The following is a 13,802-nucleotide window of genomic DNA, read 5'->3' on the forward strand; positions in this document are numbered from 1 at the left end:
ATGTTTTAAGTGTGGAACATGAGAGTAGTGTTGGAATGTATCTGGACTGTATTAAAATAAACTATAATTTAAAAGTAAATGTGGGGTGTATTAAGTATGTGAGGTGTAATCAACAAAATGTGAGGTTTCAATAAAAAAACGCATTTTTGTTTATATTTTCCGGTCAAGAAGGATATTTTACATCTCTCTATTGAAGAGTTTACCAGCCAATAAAAAAAAATGTGAAATACTTATTTCAAGATATTATTTTTTCAACGGTCTAGTATTCAAGCGTGTCATAAAATAGGAGAGACAATGAAATATCATTTACTCTACTTATATTATGACTTCCCCTTTGGGTGATAATTGCCCGGGCTATTGCAATTGGCAATTATTGGATTTTTTTTTTCTATCCAACAGCCTAGATTGTGCCACATGGGCTCCAACTATTGTTTCAAAATTTTCATTTTTATTATTTCTTCTGAATTAAAAAGCCAAATTAATGTGGACCTTTGGATTTGAGAAATCCAACGACCCACGTGCGCAAAAGTTGAGTGCGCCTGCAGCGCGGGTCCTACGGCCACCTTTTGGTTGGCTCACTCTCCTTCACTCAAATGTGAAGCCTACATGTCTGACGCAAAAAAATTTATATGTGGCTGACGTTAGATCCACTCAAGCGGACAAGCGGACAAGTGGTGCAACAATGGCCTGATTGCTAGGTCTGGGGGTTTGGGCCTGTCAAATGGCCCTATTGATTTGGATGGGCTAGAGTTGTTTTTGTTGGGTTTGGGTGATTGAATCACGCAATTGCAAAGGCAATTGGATGGGGTGGAGTTGCTCTTAGATATGCTCTTACCCTTCCAAATGGAGGGATGCTTGACATCATATGACAAACATCTATTGGATAGTCAAGGTAGCAAGTAGATTACTCTAATGATTAATGTTTTTCTCTTCAACCTGTATTCCTCAAACGTTTGCCCATCTCCTTTAGTGTATATTAGTATAGAATATCGTATTAGAATATCCACTATAGTCTAAAATTTTAGGTAATTTAGAACAATTGCCAAGCATTTGATGGATTGGTGTTGTCACTGAAATTATGAATTAATTTCTATAGAAAATCCCTCCACCACATCCAAATCGTCGTAGTCATATTGTGGGTAGGAAATTGTAGCTTAATTGATTATGAGTGTTATCCTTAACGCGAGAAGTCTCATGTAGTGTTTCATTGTACCTAAGATCCGTTATGTTTCATTGTATGTAACTTGGTAATATTAATTTTGACTTTTTTCTCTGAGACAGTCATGAAGTAATACATTTGATGGCAAGAATGAGTATCATTCTATTCATGTGTTTACTAATCACTAAAAAAAAAGAGAAAACAGTTTCACTGATTTCGAGTAAAGCATTCTTGAAAAGTTAAGATATGGGATAACCAAAGAGGGTATTGACTTATCCTATAGTTGTTCTTTGGTAATATTTTTGCTTACCATCGATACGTGATGGTGACGCTCACATCCTATTAATTACCATTGTATGAGTTTAAATTTTGAAATTTGTGTAGATACAACTCTTAAAATTTAAATTTATCTAATGATACTAAATATGATGGTGAACATTACCATCACTTGAAGGTAATGAACAAAAATACACCCGTCGTTCTTTGTTATCTCCTCTTTTCAAAGTACTCACACACTCCAATTGATTAAGAAAATCATATTATTTGTACCACACTTGTGGCAGCCGCTTATCTTTTTATTTCCAAATCTGAATGTGTGGAATTGGAATTGGATATGGAGTGGTTGAATTGAAACTCTGGAGCTTGACTACCACTCCGTTTACGATTTTGCGCTGCACATTTTCTTTTCCGTTTGAAAGGCTACGCTGGAAGGAGTCTTGACAGAAGGACCGAGTACGAGGGGTGTATATACGTACTTGGAATACGATGCAAAGGTGACGATATTCTCAACCAATCATGCAATGTCATGCAAGCATGTTAAGGCACAAGGATGGCGGTGTCTGATAGGTTTGAGATATAGCCACCTTGGCTTAGAGGTGTCTTAAATTCATATTGTAGTTGCTGGTATTTTGCACCTTCCTGCTTACCCAGTAACGTTACAAAAGGACCAACAAATCCACACCCAAAAATATAATGATAATGATGTTACTATCAACATACTGTCTCAATCAAGGAAAGGCCGATTCACATCAAATCTATCCTAACAAACTCTCCCCCAGAAGGCAAAACCACTAAAGTTTACGCATCTATATGAGTTGCAGATTACGCAATGGCTTGCAGCCATACAGGTACCAAGAAGTAGATAACAATGCTTCAACCGTTAACCTCCTTCTGTTGTTTGGAACCGACTAGTATATGTCTTCCACATTCGGTGGGAGTATGGTGTTCAACCTTCATAGCTTACAGGTTGCCGGTTAAGCCTCTTAGATGTCCAAAATAAAGCTGAACCTAGAAAATCACTTTCACGATATTACCACACAACAGTGCTTCATTTTGTTAACTAGCATACTTCGGCAGCTGCAGCAAAGCAGTTGCTCAACTAATTCATAACAAAGGATGCAGTAGCTGCTATCACGCAGCCGCTGCAACTACAGAACTAATAATACAAAGTATGGAGTTAGAGAATATTCCTAGAAGTACACCGACAAGGAAGATGTGGACATGGAAACGGATAATCAATCAGTCGGTTATTGACTGGCTGGACTGGTTAGAATTGTAAGCCCAACTGAAAGAGGATTTAAGAAGTACTTGCAATTCAACAACTCTACGCTACGTTCTTTAGCCTCTGTTAATTTATTTGGGTAGACACATTTTTGGTCACTGCGTTGGTACAAAATCACAACTGTCATTGTTCTAGTTTTTCAGTATTTGTCAATGGGATTCTCTGTTAGCAATTAAGTCCAATTTATAAATTCCATTAATTGAAATATATATATCATTTTACCTAATGGGTTGAATACTAGAACATCTCCATCTGTATCTTCGATTCAAAGTTATGACTTTAAAGTTCTTTCCTTTCTAGTTGAATGTTTTAATTTGTTAATCTTATATTCCATTTTCAAATTCAACAGACATAAGTTCAAAGTTGAACTTAAATTGCTAACGGAGTCAATTGCAATGACAAAATTGGTAACAACAAAACGAAAATGATCAAGCGTGATTCCGGTCATAACAATGTGACCAAAATTATGTTTTAACCTATTTATCTCCCCGTTTTCCTGTCACACTCTGCATTCTTTTGCCTTATTGAATACCACACAATAACTGCCCTAGCAAAAGAACAATTACAAACATTTTCGTCACCAGAAAACCATGCAACTCAAGTGTTAAAGAACAAGATGTTAGTTCTGTTCATAGAAGTGAACCGAAAACCCGGTATAAACTACAACCCCTAAGATGGTTCATCTAATCAGCTAACGTGATCACACACGTGCCCACAGAATGTACGTGTGCATGCATTCAATATCTAACCGTACACGCCAACAAGAACAAATAGATAGGTTGAAATGCATTCAATATATAACCAAACAGGCCAACAAGAACAAGAGGGCCCAGGGATAGGTTGAAAACACTTAATGAAACGACATTGGGCTAAATACAGAAAGGATTACTGATTACACAACAACTACAAAATCTACAAATGCAGTCAGTTTCATAACTTAAGAGGCGAGCATTGGAACATCTACAACCAACAATTACAATCTAAAGCAAAATCAACAACAGCAAAAGCAAAGACCGTAAAGAGTTACCTTCCGAGTTTTCGAAACTCAGCAGCTTCAAAAAAACCAACCTAAAAATTTCTCTCTGCCAGTCCTAAGGCATTCCATTACAAAGAGTATTCTTCTGCTTTGCATCACCAGCCAAATCAGTACTTCTTGGGTCGTCCTCTCTTCTTCTGAGTCGGATTAGGCCTCAATTCCGGGGTCCCATCCGAAACATCCACCACTCCCCCCGAATTCGGCACCACGGGCACCGAGGTAGGCACTGTCGTTGCAATCACCGGAGTTTTACTCTGCGGGGTTGTAAAGACAGGTGGCATCCAGTTGGGAAAGGCGGCGGTGGCTGCGGCGGTGGACTTACCCTTCGCGCCGCTGCCGCCAACAAATCCCATTGGAAAAAACCCCCAACAGCAGTAGTAAGCGTCTTGTCCCTGCACCATTGGCGGCAAATTCGGAACAACCACCGCCTCGAACCCTCGCTTACAATTCTGACACCTTAAACAGCAGCTCTCGTAAACCCTAGGGTACTCGTACAGCACGTAACAGTACGGGCACGTCGTCCAGAAAGTCGACAATCTCGACCTCGGCTGCTGCTGGCCGTCGTTTCCCACACCGGCGTCGTTTCGGCCCCGGCTGTCCCGCCGCACCGGCAATTTGTTCGAATTCGACCCGCCGAGATCGATCCGGCTGAACGGCCCCAGCTCGTTGTCGTAAATTTGCTTCTTGGCCGGATCGGACAGAACGGCCCATGCATCGGCGACGAGCTTGAACGCGTGCTCCGCATAGGCGTACTTGTTCTTGTCCGGGTGGAGGAGCAACGCCAGCCGTCGGTAAGATTTCTTGACGAGTTCGAAGTCATCGGATCGGCGATCGGACTGGAGAACAGCGTACCAGTCAGGGTGGTTGTTGACGCGTTTGTCGGCGGCTAAGAGCACATCAACGACCGCCAAGATCTGATCTGAGCCGTCCAGCAGCGGCTCGGTCTCCTGAGCTAGAATTGCGAAGTCGCGGCAGCTGCTCAGATCCCGGCTCTGTAGAAGCTTCTCGGCGATTCCGAGCAATCGCTCGGCTTCCACCCTGTTTGGATCCATGGATTCCCTGGTTTTGGAATTCAGGGAAAAGAAAATGCCAAATATCGGAATGGGAAAGTTAGAAATATAATTTTTTCTACTTTCACTGTGTTTTTTCTTTGGGTTATTTATTGAGTTAGATTGTTACAATTAGTCTCTAATTTTTTAATGTTATAAATATGTAAAAGTTAGAGAGATAACCTTTATTAGTGACATGAACGAAGAAAGTGTAAAATATCACATTAAAGCTATAGCACAAAAGGATGACAAATAAAAGAGGGAGGAATAGATTATGTTATTGATCTTTCTTTCGTTTTGTATATCACATTGTCTTTTAACAACAATTGGAGCGCTCTATTTATAGAGTAACTCCGTATTATTATAATTTGAAATTTACAATACATCTTTTGAAAAACGATCTCCTTCATTTCCAAAGTCCACATCTCAACACTGCCAATGTTGAAAATCCAATCTGTGTGTTTTCCATATCATTGTGGGCATTCACTAACCCACTAGCATTTTCAACACTCTTCCTCAGATGCCCACATATCAACATCAGTTACCTCGTTAAAACCTTGCTTGGAAGAACCCAGTTGGAAAAAACCATAGCAAAGGAAAAATAGTACAACTTTACCTGGATTGTTGATATAGTGTTAAGTATGCTTATGTTGCCTCGTTAAAATCTTAATAGAAAAAACTCAGTGGGAAAAATCCTAATCGAAGGAAAAAGAGTACAACATGCATGTATTATGGATGCTCCCCCTGACATGTATCTCCTTCTGATTCCGCATTCTTCAAATTTAGTTGTTTGGTAAATTGACGTAATCTGATACTTTGCATTAACTTTTGAAACGTGCATTTCGATAGGGACTTGGTGAACAAGTCTGCCAGATTTTCATTGGAACGGATTTGTCTGACTTCAATAACTTTAGTCTTCTGAAGCTTATGTGCGCTGAAAATTTTTGGAGATATGTGTTTAGTCTTATCGCCCTTAATGAATCCTTCATTCATTTGGACAACACAGGCTGCATTATCTTCATGGATGACAGTTGGATTGTATGTCTTCGAAGGTAGATCACATGAATTCCGGATATGATGGATCATTGATCTTATCCAAGAACATTCACGACTTGCTTCATGTAAAACAAGTATTTCTGAATGATTTGAATATGTAGGAACTACTGTTTGCTTTGTTGAGCACTATGAAATTGATGTATCTCTATTCTTGAACACATATCCAGTTTGTGAGCGGGTTTTATGCGGATCAAAGAGGAAACCAGCATTTGCATATCCAGCAAGGATTTTGTCATTTGTGGATTTCTTTGAGTAGAAGAGACTCATGTCTGTTGTCCCACGAAGGTATCGCAATACATCTTTGACACCCTTCCAATGACGAATTCTTGGAGCAGAGCTATACCTTGCTAACAAGTTGACTGAAAAAGCTATATCTGGTCTAGTACATTGTGCTAAATACAACAAAGCACCTATTGCACTCAAATATGGTACTTCTGAACCAAGGACTAGTTCATCATCTTCTTTTGACGGAATGGATCTTTCTTAACGTCTAGATAACGAACGACCATTGGCATGCTGAGTGGATAAACCTTGTCCATACCAAATTGCTTCAGGATTTTTTCAATGTAAGCTGATTGGTGGACCAAAATTCCACTAGCACAATGCTTGATCTGCAGGCCGAGACAAAATTTCGTTTTTCCAAGGTCTTTCATTTCAAATTCGCTTTTCAGATATTCAGCAGTTTTATTGAGCTCTTCAAGGATTTCAACTAGGTTCATATCATCGACATATACTACCACTATAGCAAATTCAGAGTTTGATTTCTTAATGAACATACAAGGGCAAATGACATTATTGATATACCATTCTTTGATCAAATACTCACTGAGACGATTATACCACATTCGTCCAGATTGTTTCAGCCCATACAATGATCGCCTTAATTTGATCGAGAGCATACCTCATGATTTGTTAGTTGTTTCAGGCGACTTAAGTCCTTCTAGGACTTTCATATATATGTCAGTATCTAATTCTCCATATAGATACGCGGTGATGACATTCATAAGTCACATGTCAAGTTTTTCTGAAACCACTAAACTTATTAAGTAACAGAACATAATTGCGTCCATTACATGAGAGTATGTCTCCTCATAATCAATTCCAGGTCTTTGCGAAAAATCTTGTGCAACGAGTCGTGCTTTATATTTTGCAATCTCATTTTTCTCATTGCGTTTCCTTGTGAATACTCATTTGTAACCCACAAGGTTTACACCAGGCAGGGTTTGGACTACTGGTCCAAAAACATTTCGCATTTCCAAGAAATTTAATTCTGCCTGGATTGCATATTTCCACTTAGGCCAATCTTATCTCTGTTTACATTTATCAACAGAGCGGAGCTCAATATCATCACTTTATATGATTTCAGTGGCTACTGCGAATGCGAACATATCGTTGATGATTATTTCTTTCTGATCCCACAATTCATTAGTACATGCATAATTTATGGAGATTTATTTGCTCTCATGTACTGCTGTCTCTTTAGGGACATGTGTCTCATTAAGGACATTTTCTTTTTCTGGAAGTCCAAAATCATGAATTGTAGATTTGTCATTCATTCTCTCTTCCTAAATGATTTCATTTGGATTCAGTTGTGCCCTTGTCTTTCTCTTTCGAGGGGCTGAATCTTTTAAACCTGGGGGTCTACCACGCTTCAGGCGTGCACTAGATGAATCATTTGCTGCCACTTTATTTTGTCTAACAGGGACATCAATTCTTGCAGGTGCATTTGCAGCTGGTATATGTGATTATGTCACTTTCATAGCATCATTAAATGCATCTGGCATTTGATTGGTAATGCTTTAAAGATGAACAATCATTTTCACATTGAGTGCTACGTGGATCAAAATGAGACAAGGTGGGAACAACCTATGTCAGCTATTTCCGTTCTTCTGGAATGGTATTTTCTCCCCCTAACGACGGGAAGACTGTCTCATCAAAGTGACAATCAGCAAAACGAGCTATAAACATATCACATGTCAAGGGTTCCAAATATCTAATGATAAATGGTGAATCAATACCCACATAAATTCTCAGTTTACGCTGAGGTCCCATTTTAGTGCGTTGCGGGGGTGCAATAGAAACATAAACAGCACAACCAAAAACTTGTAAATGTGAAATGTTTGGCTAATGCCTAAACACAAGTTGTACTGAGGAGTATTAATGGTTGGCTATAGGTCTCAATCGCACCAATGATGCAACATGTAAGATGGCATGTCCCCATGCAAAAACTGGCAATTTTGTTTTTATGAGCAAAGTGTGAGCTATTAACTTAAGTCGTTTGATCAATGTTTCTACTAGACCATTTTGAGTATGGACATGAGGAACATGATGTTCAACATCAATGTCCAATGTCATGCAGTAATCATCAAAGGTTTGCGACGTAAATTCACCAGCATTATCAAATCGGATTAACTTAATGGGGTAATCTGGGAACTGTGCTCGGAACTTAATTATCTGAGTAAGAAGTCTCGCAAAAGCTACATTTCGAGTAGACAAGAGACAAACATGTGACCATCTAATAAATGCATCAACCAAAACCATAAAATATCAAAATGGTTCACATGATGGTTAAATAGGTCCACAAATATCCCCTTGAATTCTTTGCAAAAATGATGAGGATTCAGCATCAACCTTTAGTTGTGATGGTCTGATTACCAACTTTCCTTGAGAACAAATTTTGTAAGGGTTATCATTTGTGATAGCAATATGTCTGCTCAATAATGGATGTACATTAGAGTTCGTAATGATCCTACGCATCATGGTAGATCCTGGATGACCCAGACGGTCATGTCAAAGCATGTAAACTTTTGAATTAATGAACTTCTGGTTCATGACAGTATGTGATTCAACTGTCTTTATGTATGTATAATACAATCCACTCAACAAACCATGCAACTTCTCCAATATACGCTTATAGGTATAATTGGAGGTAATGCATAGATACTCCACATTTTTAGCACTTTTCGTTTCAATGTGGTATCTATTTAAACGTATGTCTTTGAAACTTAACAAATTTCGAGTAGATCGAGTAGCATACAACTCATATTGTATGGACACTATTGTTCCATTTGGTAACATAATATGGGCTTTCCCTGAGCCTTCAATTACATCTGAGGGTCCTGATTTGTTGTTACCCTTACTTTTGTAAGCATCAATCTTGAGAAATACTTTCGATCTCGAAGTATTGTATGCGTAGTTGCGCAGTCTGCAAAACAAATATCTTCGCTATTTCTCATGTTTTGAGAATGACCATAGTTTTTATCTATGCTCTCTGAGTAAGGGAATCAGAGTTAGAAGCAAGTTATAACAGGAAATTTACATGCCATTTTTATTGAATCTGAAATGCTAGTTTCAGACTACACGTTCAGCATAATAAAAATACATCAAACATAAATGATTCAGTCGGACCGATACATTTCATTCCCCTTTTTCACAATGAAGTCCGAAACATTTAGGTGAGTTGTGTTCAACTGCCCTGATAAGTCGCACACTGGATCAAGTATATCCATTGGTTTAGCCTGGTCGAGAAAATTAGTCTCGACACTCTTCTCCTTGAATGAGGCTTTATATAGATCCACCAGATGTTTTGGGGTACGAAAAATATGCGCCTAATGCCCATTGCCACCACACTTATGGCAGGCTCATTTAGAGTTCATGGGAGCATTGTTCATGTGAGCTTTGCCTTTGTGACAATTCACATTTTTAAAACTCGGGCCTGAATTTTACCTTGGAACCTGGTTATGAGACTGACCACCATGGTTCTTGCCTTTCTTGTTCCATCGACCTAACTTATGACCACGTCTTCGTTTATGATTATCGTCACCAGAGGATGTGGCGTTCACTTTGAGGGAATCAGCATTCACTTCTGGGAATAGTGCAGATTCAGTAGGTCGGGACTGATGATTTTTCATCATGAGCTCATTGTTTTGCTTAGCTACCAAGAGCACATATATCAACTAGTTGTATTTAGTGAAGCCTCGCGCTCTATACTGCTGCTGCATGAGCATGTTAGAGGCATGAAATGTGCTGAAAGTCTTTTCCAGTAAATCTTCCTCAGTAATAGTATCCCCATATAGCTTCATCTGAGATGTAATTCTGAACAATGCATGATTGTACTCTGCCACTGACTTGAAATCCTGGATCCTTAGGTGAGTCCACTCATAACGAGCCCTTGGAAGAATCACCGTTGTCTGGTGATTGTATCTGTTTCTCAATGCGTTCCAGAAGGTTAACAGATCTTCAACCGTTAAGTACTCGCTCTTTAGTCCCTCATCAAGATGGCGACGAATAAAGATCATGGCCTTTGCCCGATCTTGAGAGGATGATATGTTCTCTTCCTTGATGGTATCTCTAAGATTCTCTGCTTTCAGATGGATCTTGGTATCCAGTACCCAGGTAAAGTAATTCTTCCCAGTAATGTCCAGGGCAGCAAAATCAAGCTTCGCCAAGTTCGCCATTTTCTTTTCTGAAAGAAAATGAGATGTGTAAAAACTTACAATAATATGTATTCCTGGAGGAATATAGTGTTAGAACTTCTGGTTCTTACAAATTTTTCATTTTAATCTTTAGGCCAAAATGATAAGTACTCGAAACTTCAAGTTTGAGATTTTCCAGATGAATGAGAAGGGTGATTGTACCGCACCATTCTCATTGAAATAATATAACATAGGATGTGCGATTATTCCGCACCACTCTAGTAGCAGGAAAAATTTAAATACGCATAGCAGGGTGAGCGATTATACCGCACCACCTAAAATTGTAATGAAATTAAACAGCAGGCAAATTTAAATATGCAGGGTAGGATGGACGATTATACCGCACCACCTAAAATTGCAGTAAAATTAGATCTGTAGTCCAAGATAGGCGATGATACTGCACCATCTTGGATCGTAGTAAGATTAAATTTGCAGTTCAAGATCGGCGATTGTACAACACCATCTTGGATTGCAGTAAAATCAACATAAATAAATACTGGGTTAGTAATAAAGATCTACACCAAACAAGATATCAAAGATATATATAACTGTTAGGTTGAGAACTAGAAGCAGGCATGAAGCAAACAGTTTGTCGCAAGGGTATATCGTGCAGTTGAGGCAGAGGAAGAAGATGAACAGTAAAAACCTTAGAGGAAACATTTTTTCCTTTCTTTCGTTTGGCGAAGAGAAATGAGAAAATGGTTAGGTTTTAGAGACTTGTGCTGATAATGTGTTATAAATATGTAAAAGTTAGAGAGATAACATTTACTAGTGACAGGAACGAAGTAGGTGTAAAATATCACACTGAAGTTATAGCACAAAATAATGACAAATAAAAGAGACAGGAATAGATGATGTTATTGATCTTTTATTCGTTCTGTATATCACACTGTCTTTTAACAGCAATCAGAGCGCTCTATTTATAGAGCAACTTCGTATATTACAATTTGAAATTTACAATACATCTTTTGAAAAACAATCTCCTTCATTTCCAAAGTCCACATCTCAACACTGCAAATGTTGAAAATCCAATCCGTGTGTTTTCAATATCATTATGGGCATTCACTAACCCACCAGCATTTTCAACATTTAAACAAAATCAATTTATTTTAAATTAAATAATATATCATTAAAATAAATAAGTACATTAATCAACACTTAATTGATAATTCAATTACTACCCTTCTTATGTGAAATGACACCAAAATATTTTTAAAAAGCGAAAGTTGGCTCTTATTTAGACCTGGCATTCATGTCGTATTTTCCGTGTTCGTATCGTTTTCGTGTCATACCCGATATCTTAACGGGTCGTGTCGTGTAACACCCGTTAAAATAAACGGGTAAAATGACCTGACCCGATAATATTAACGGGCAATGTGATCCGACCCGTTACCCGTTAAGGAAAATATATTTTAAACCAATAAATAATCAAATGAAAAACATAATACTTTTTTTTAGTGAAAAAAAGGTCGCACGCCTAGTGGGACTCTCGAACCCACAATTGCTTGATTAGAACCAAAACACAAATCAATTTTCTAACCGTGCAAGAATGGTGCATGCCACCGACGAAGACTACTCTTGCTATGTGCCATGCCTATAGGCACTAACAATAAAGGAGATCAGACGAGACTATATGCAAGGGAAGGGATCCCACCTTATTGCGAGTGTGATGCCATACACAATGGACATAACCTAGACTTTCTCACATCAACTAGAGTCAATTTGTGTACACCAATTTAATTCACACCCATACCCCTACTTCCAAAAATTCGTGTTCTGATGTCAAACATTAAGCAGTTGGCATCATCATGTTGAAATTGCAGACTTAAAATTTTTTCAAGGCATCAACTACTACTAACTTAAATGAATTTCAATAACCATTTATTTTCAGAAAAATGATAGAAGTGAAGATAGAAAATAAACAAGAAGAAGAAAAAAAGTGGGTAAGATTCATTCAGATATAGCAGTGGCAAGACATCACATTGATCTGGTGTCCAATATCTTATAAAATGTAAAAGGAATATATAGCGAACTAGCATATGAGTTTTCAACTATGATCAAATTTTTTCTCTTTCAGAAACATGGAATAACTGAGCTTTTAAGAACAGCAATTTGCTAGTTCCTTTCGATAATAATTATTAATTATAGAGGGAGATTGTCATATAGAGACAATGACATGATTCAGAAGCACACTTGGGTTATGGAATGACACTATTAAATGACTATTACACAACTTTAGATCTCAAAGCTCACAATGTAATTATGCAATGCAGAGTATCTCAGGGAGCAATAAATAGGTTCCACATCAAATTCACCGATGCATATTTCAAATGATAAGAAATTCTATCTGATAAAATTGAGACTGAACATTCAGGAAATTCTACCTCAAGCAGTCTACAATAAACTGGCACACAACAGGATGGTTGCAATTGAATGTGTTACCGCATCCCGAATAATTATGGAACTCTTCCTGTTAAAAAAAAGGGACAATAGATTGAGTTCACAACGTATGAATGAAGAGACGTCAAATAAAAAAAGATGGCACGAGAAAAATGTCACAGAATTCTTCAGTTTAGGACACAAACGGGACTCTAGGTCTGGGGCATGCAACGCAAACCTGACCTTGTTATGGTTTTCAAATTCAATACTGCATATAAGGTAAATGTTTAAAGATCAATATCCATAGGCAAACAAAATATAACAACACTATAATGTTCTGCTGCTTCATTTCAGATTGACCACATAACAGCTATGTAATTCATGAAAAATGTACTCATAGAAAGAAGAAATCTTTGGAATGAAAAACCAAATAAGGGGATAAGTATGATACTGATAAAACTAAACGAGCTACTATGCATAAAGAGGTCCCAAATTGGTCCAACACAAGACTGTGAGACTGGTAAAACACTTGTGTTTTAAACAAATTTACATCAAGCAGTAGGGTGCACATCATTCCCTTAAGAAAAACTTAGAATAGATATCTCTCTTTTTTCCTTCAGTTTGTGCTGTTTTTTATTCTGTATAAAAGAAATATAAACTAAATTTTATTAAATATGAAGAAATTTAAAAAGATTGTAAACTTTCTTTCCTTTGTGTTGAATAAGGTTGATACTTGATAGACATACATAGAGGACAAAACCTAGCTGCTCTACTACCAAAGATTGTCAGATGTTAAATCATTGCATGTTGGAACTAATCAAAGATTGTCAGATTTTAAAAACAAAACATGGGTTTCAAGAAATGAAAATTCATAATTTCGAATGACAAATAAGAAACAAAAACATATGATTTATGAAGATACAACATTAAACAAATGAAAAGAACAGAGATGTAGAGATGTAGAAACAAAATCGAACTTGGAGTGGAATCTAGAGAATGCAGAGATGTAGAGACGACTAGAGCAGAGATGACAAGATCAAGAATGATTCCGTCCAGACGTCCACCGCACGAGGGAGGAGAAAAGTGA

General features: G+C 37.8%; 2 protein-coding genes across 2 annotated transcripts; both read right to left on the reverse strand.

The window, feature by feature from the left end:
* Positions 1-3,495: 3,495 nt before the first annotated feature.
* On the reverse strand, positions 3,496-5,197 carry LOC103410909 (uncharacterized). Its single transcript, XM_008349562.4, has one exon. It carries the CDS (start codon positions 4,806-4,808, stop codon positions 3,864-3,866), a length of 945 nt encoding a protein of 314 aa, XP_008347784.3. The 5' UTR covers positions 4,809-5,197; the 3' UTR covers positions 3,496-3,863.
* A 4,620-nt stretch (positions 5,198-9,817) lies between these two features.
* On the reverse strand, positions 9,818-10,318 carry LOC139198120 (uncharacterized). The gene has a single exon (XM_070826384.1). It carries the CDS (start codon positions 10,316-10,318, stop codon positions 9,818-9,820), a length of 501 nt encoding a protein of 166 aa, XP_070682485.1.
* Positions 10,319-13,802: the final 3,484 nt, after the last annotated feature.

Source organism: Malus domestica, chromosome 08 (assembly GCF_042453785.1).
Source record: "Malus domestica chromosome 08, GDT2T_hap1".
In the NCBI taxonomy this organism is placed as follows: domain Eukaryota; kingdom Viridiplantae; phylum Streptophyta; class Magnoliopsida; order Rosales; family Rosaceae; genus Malus; species Malus domestica.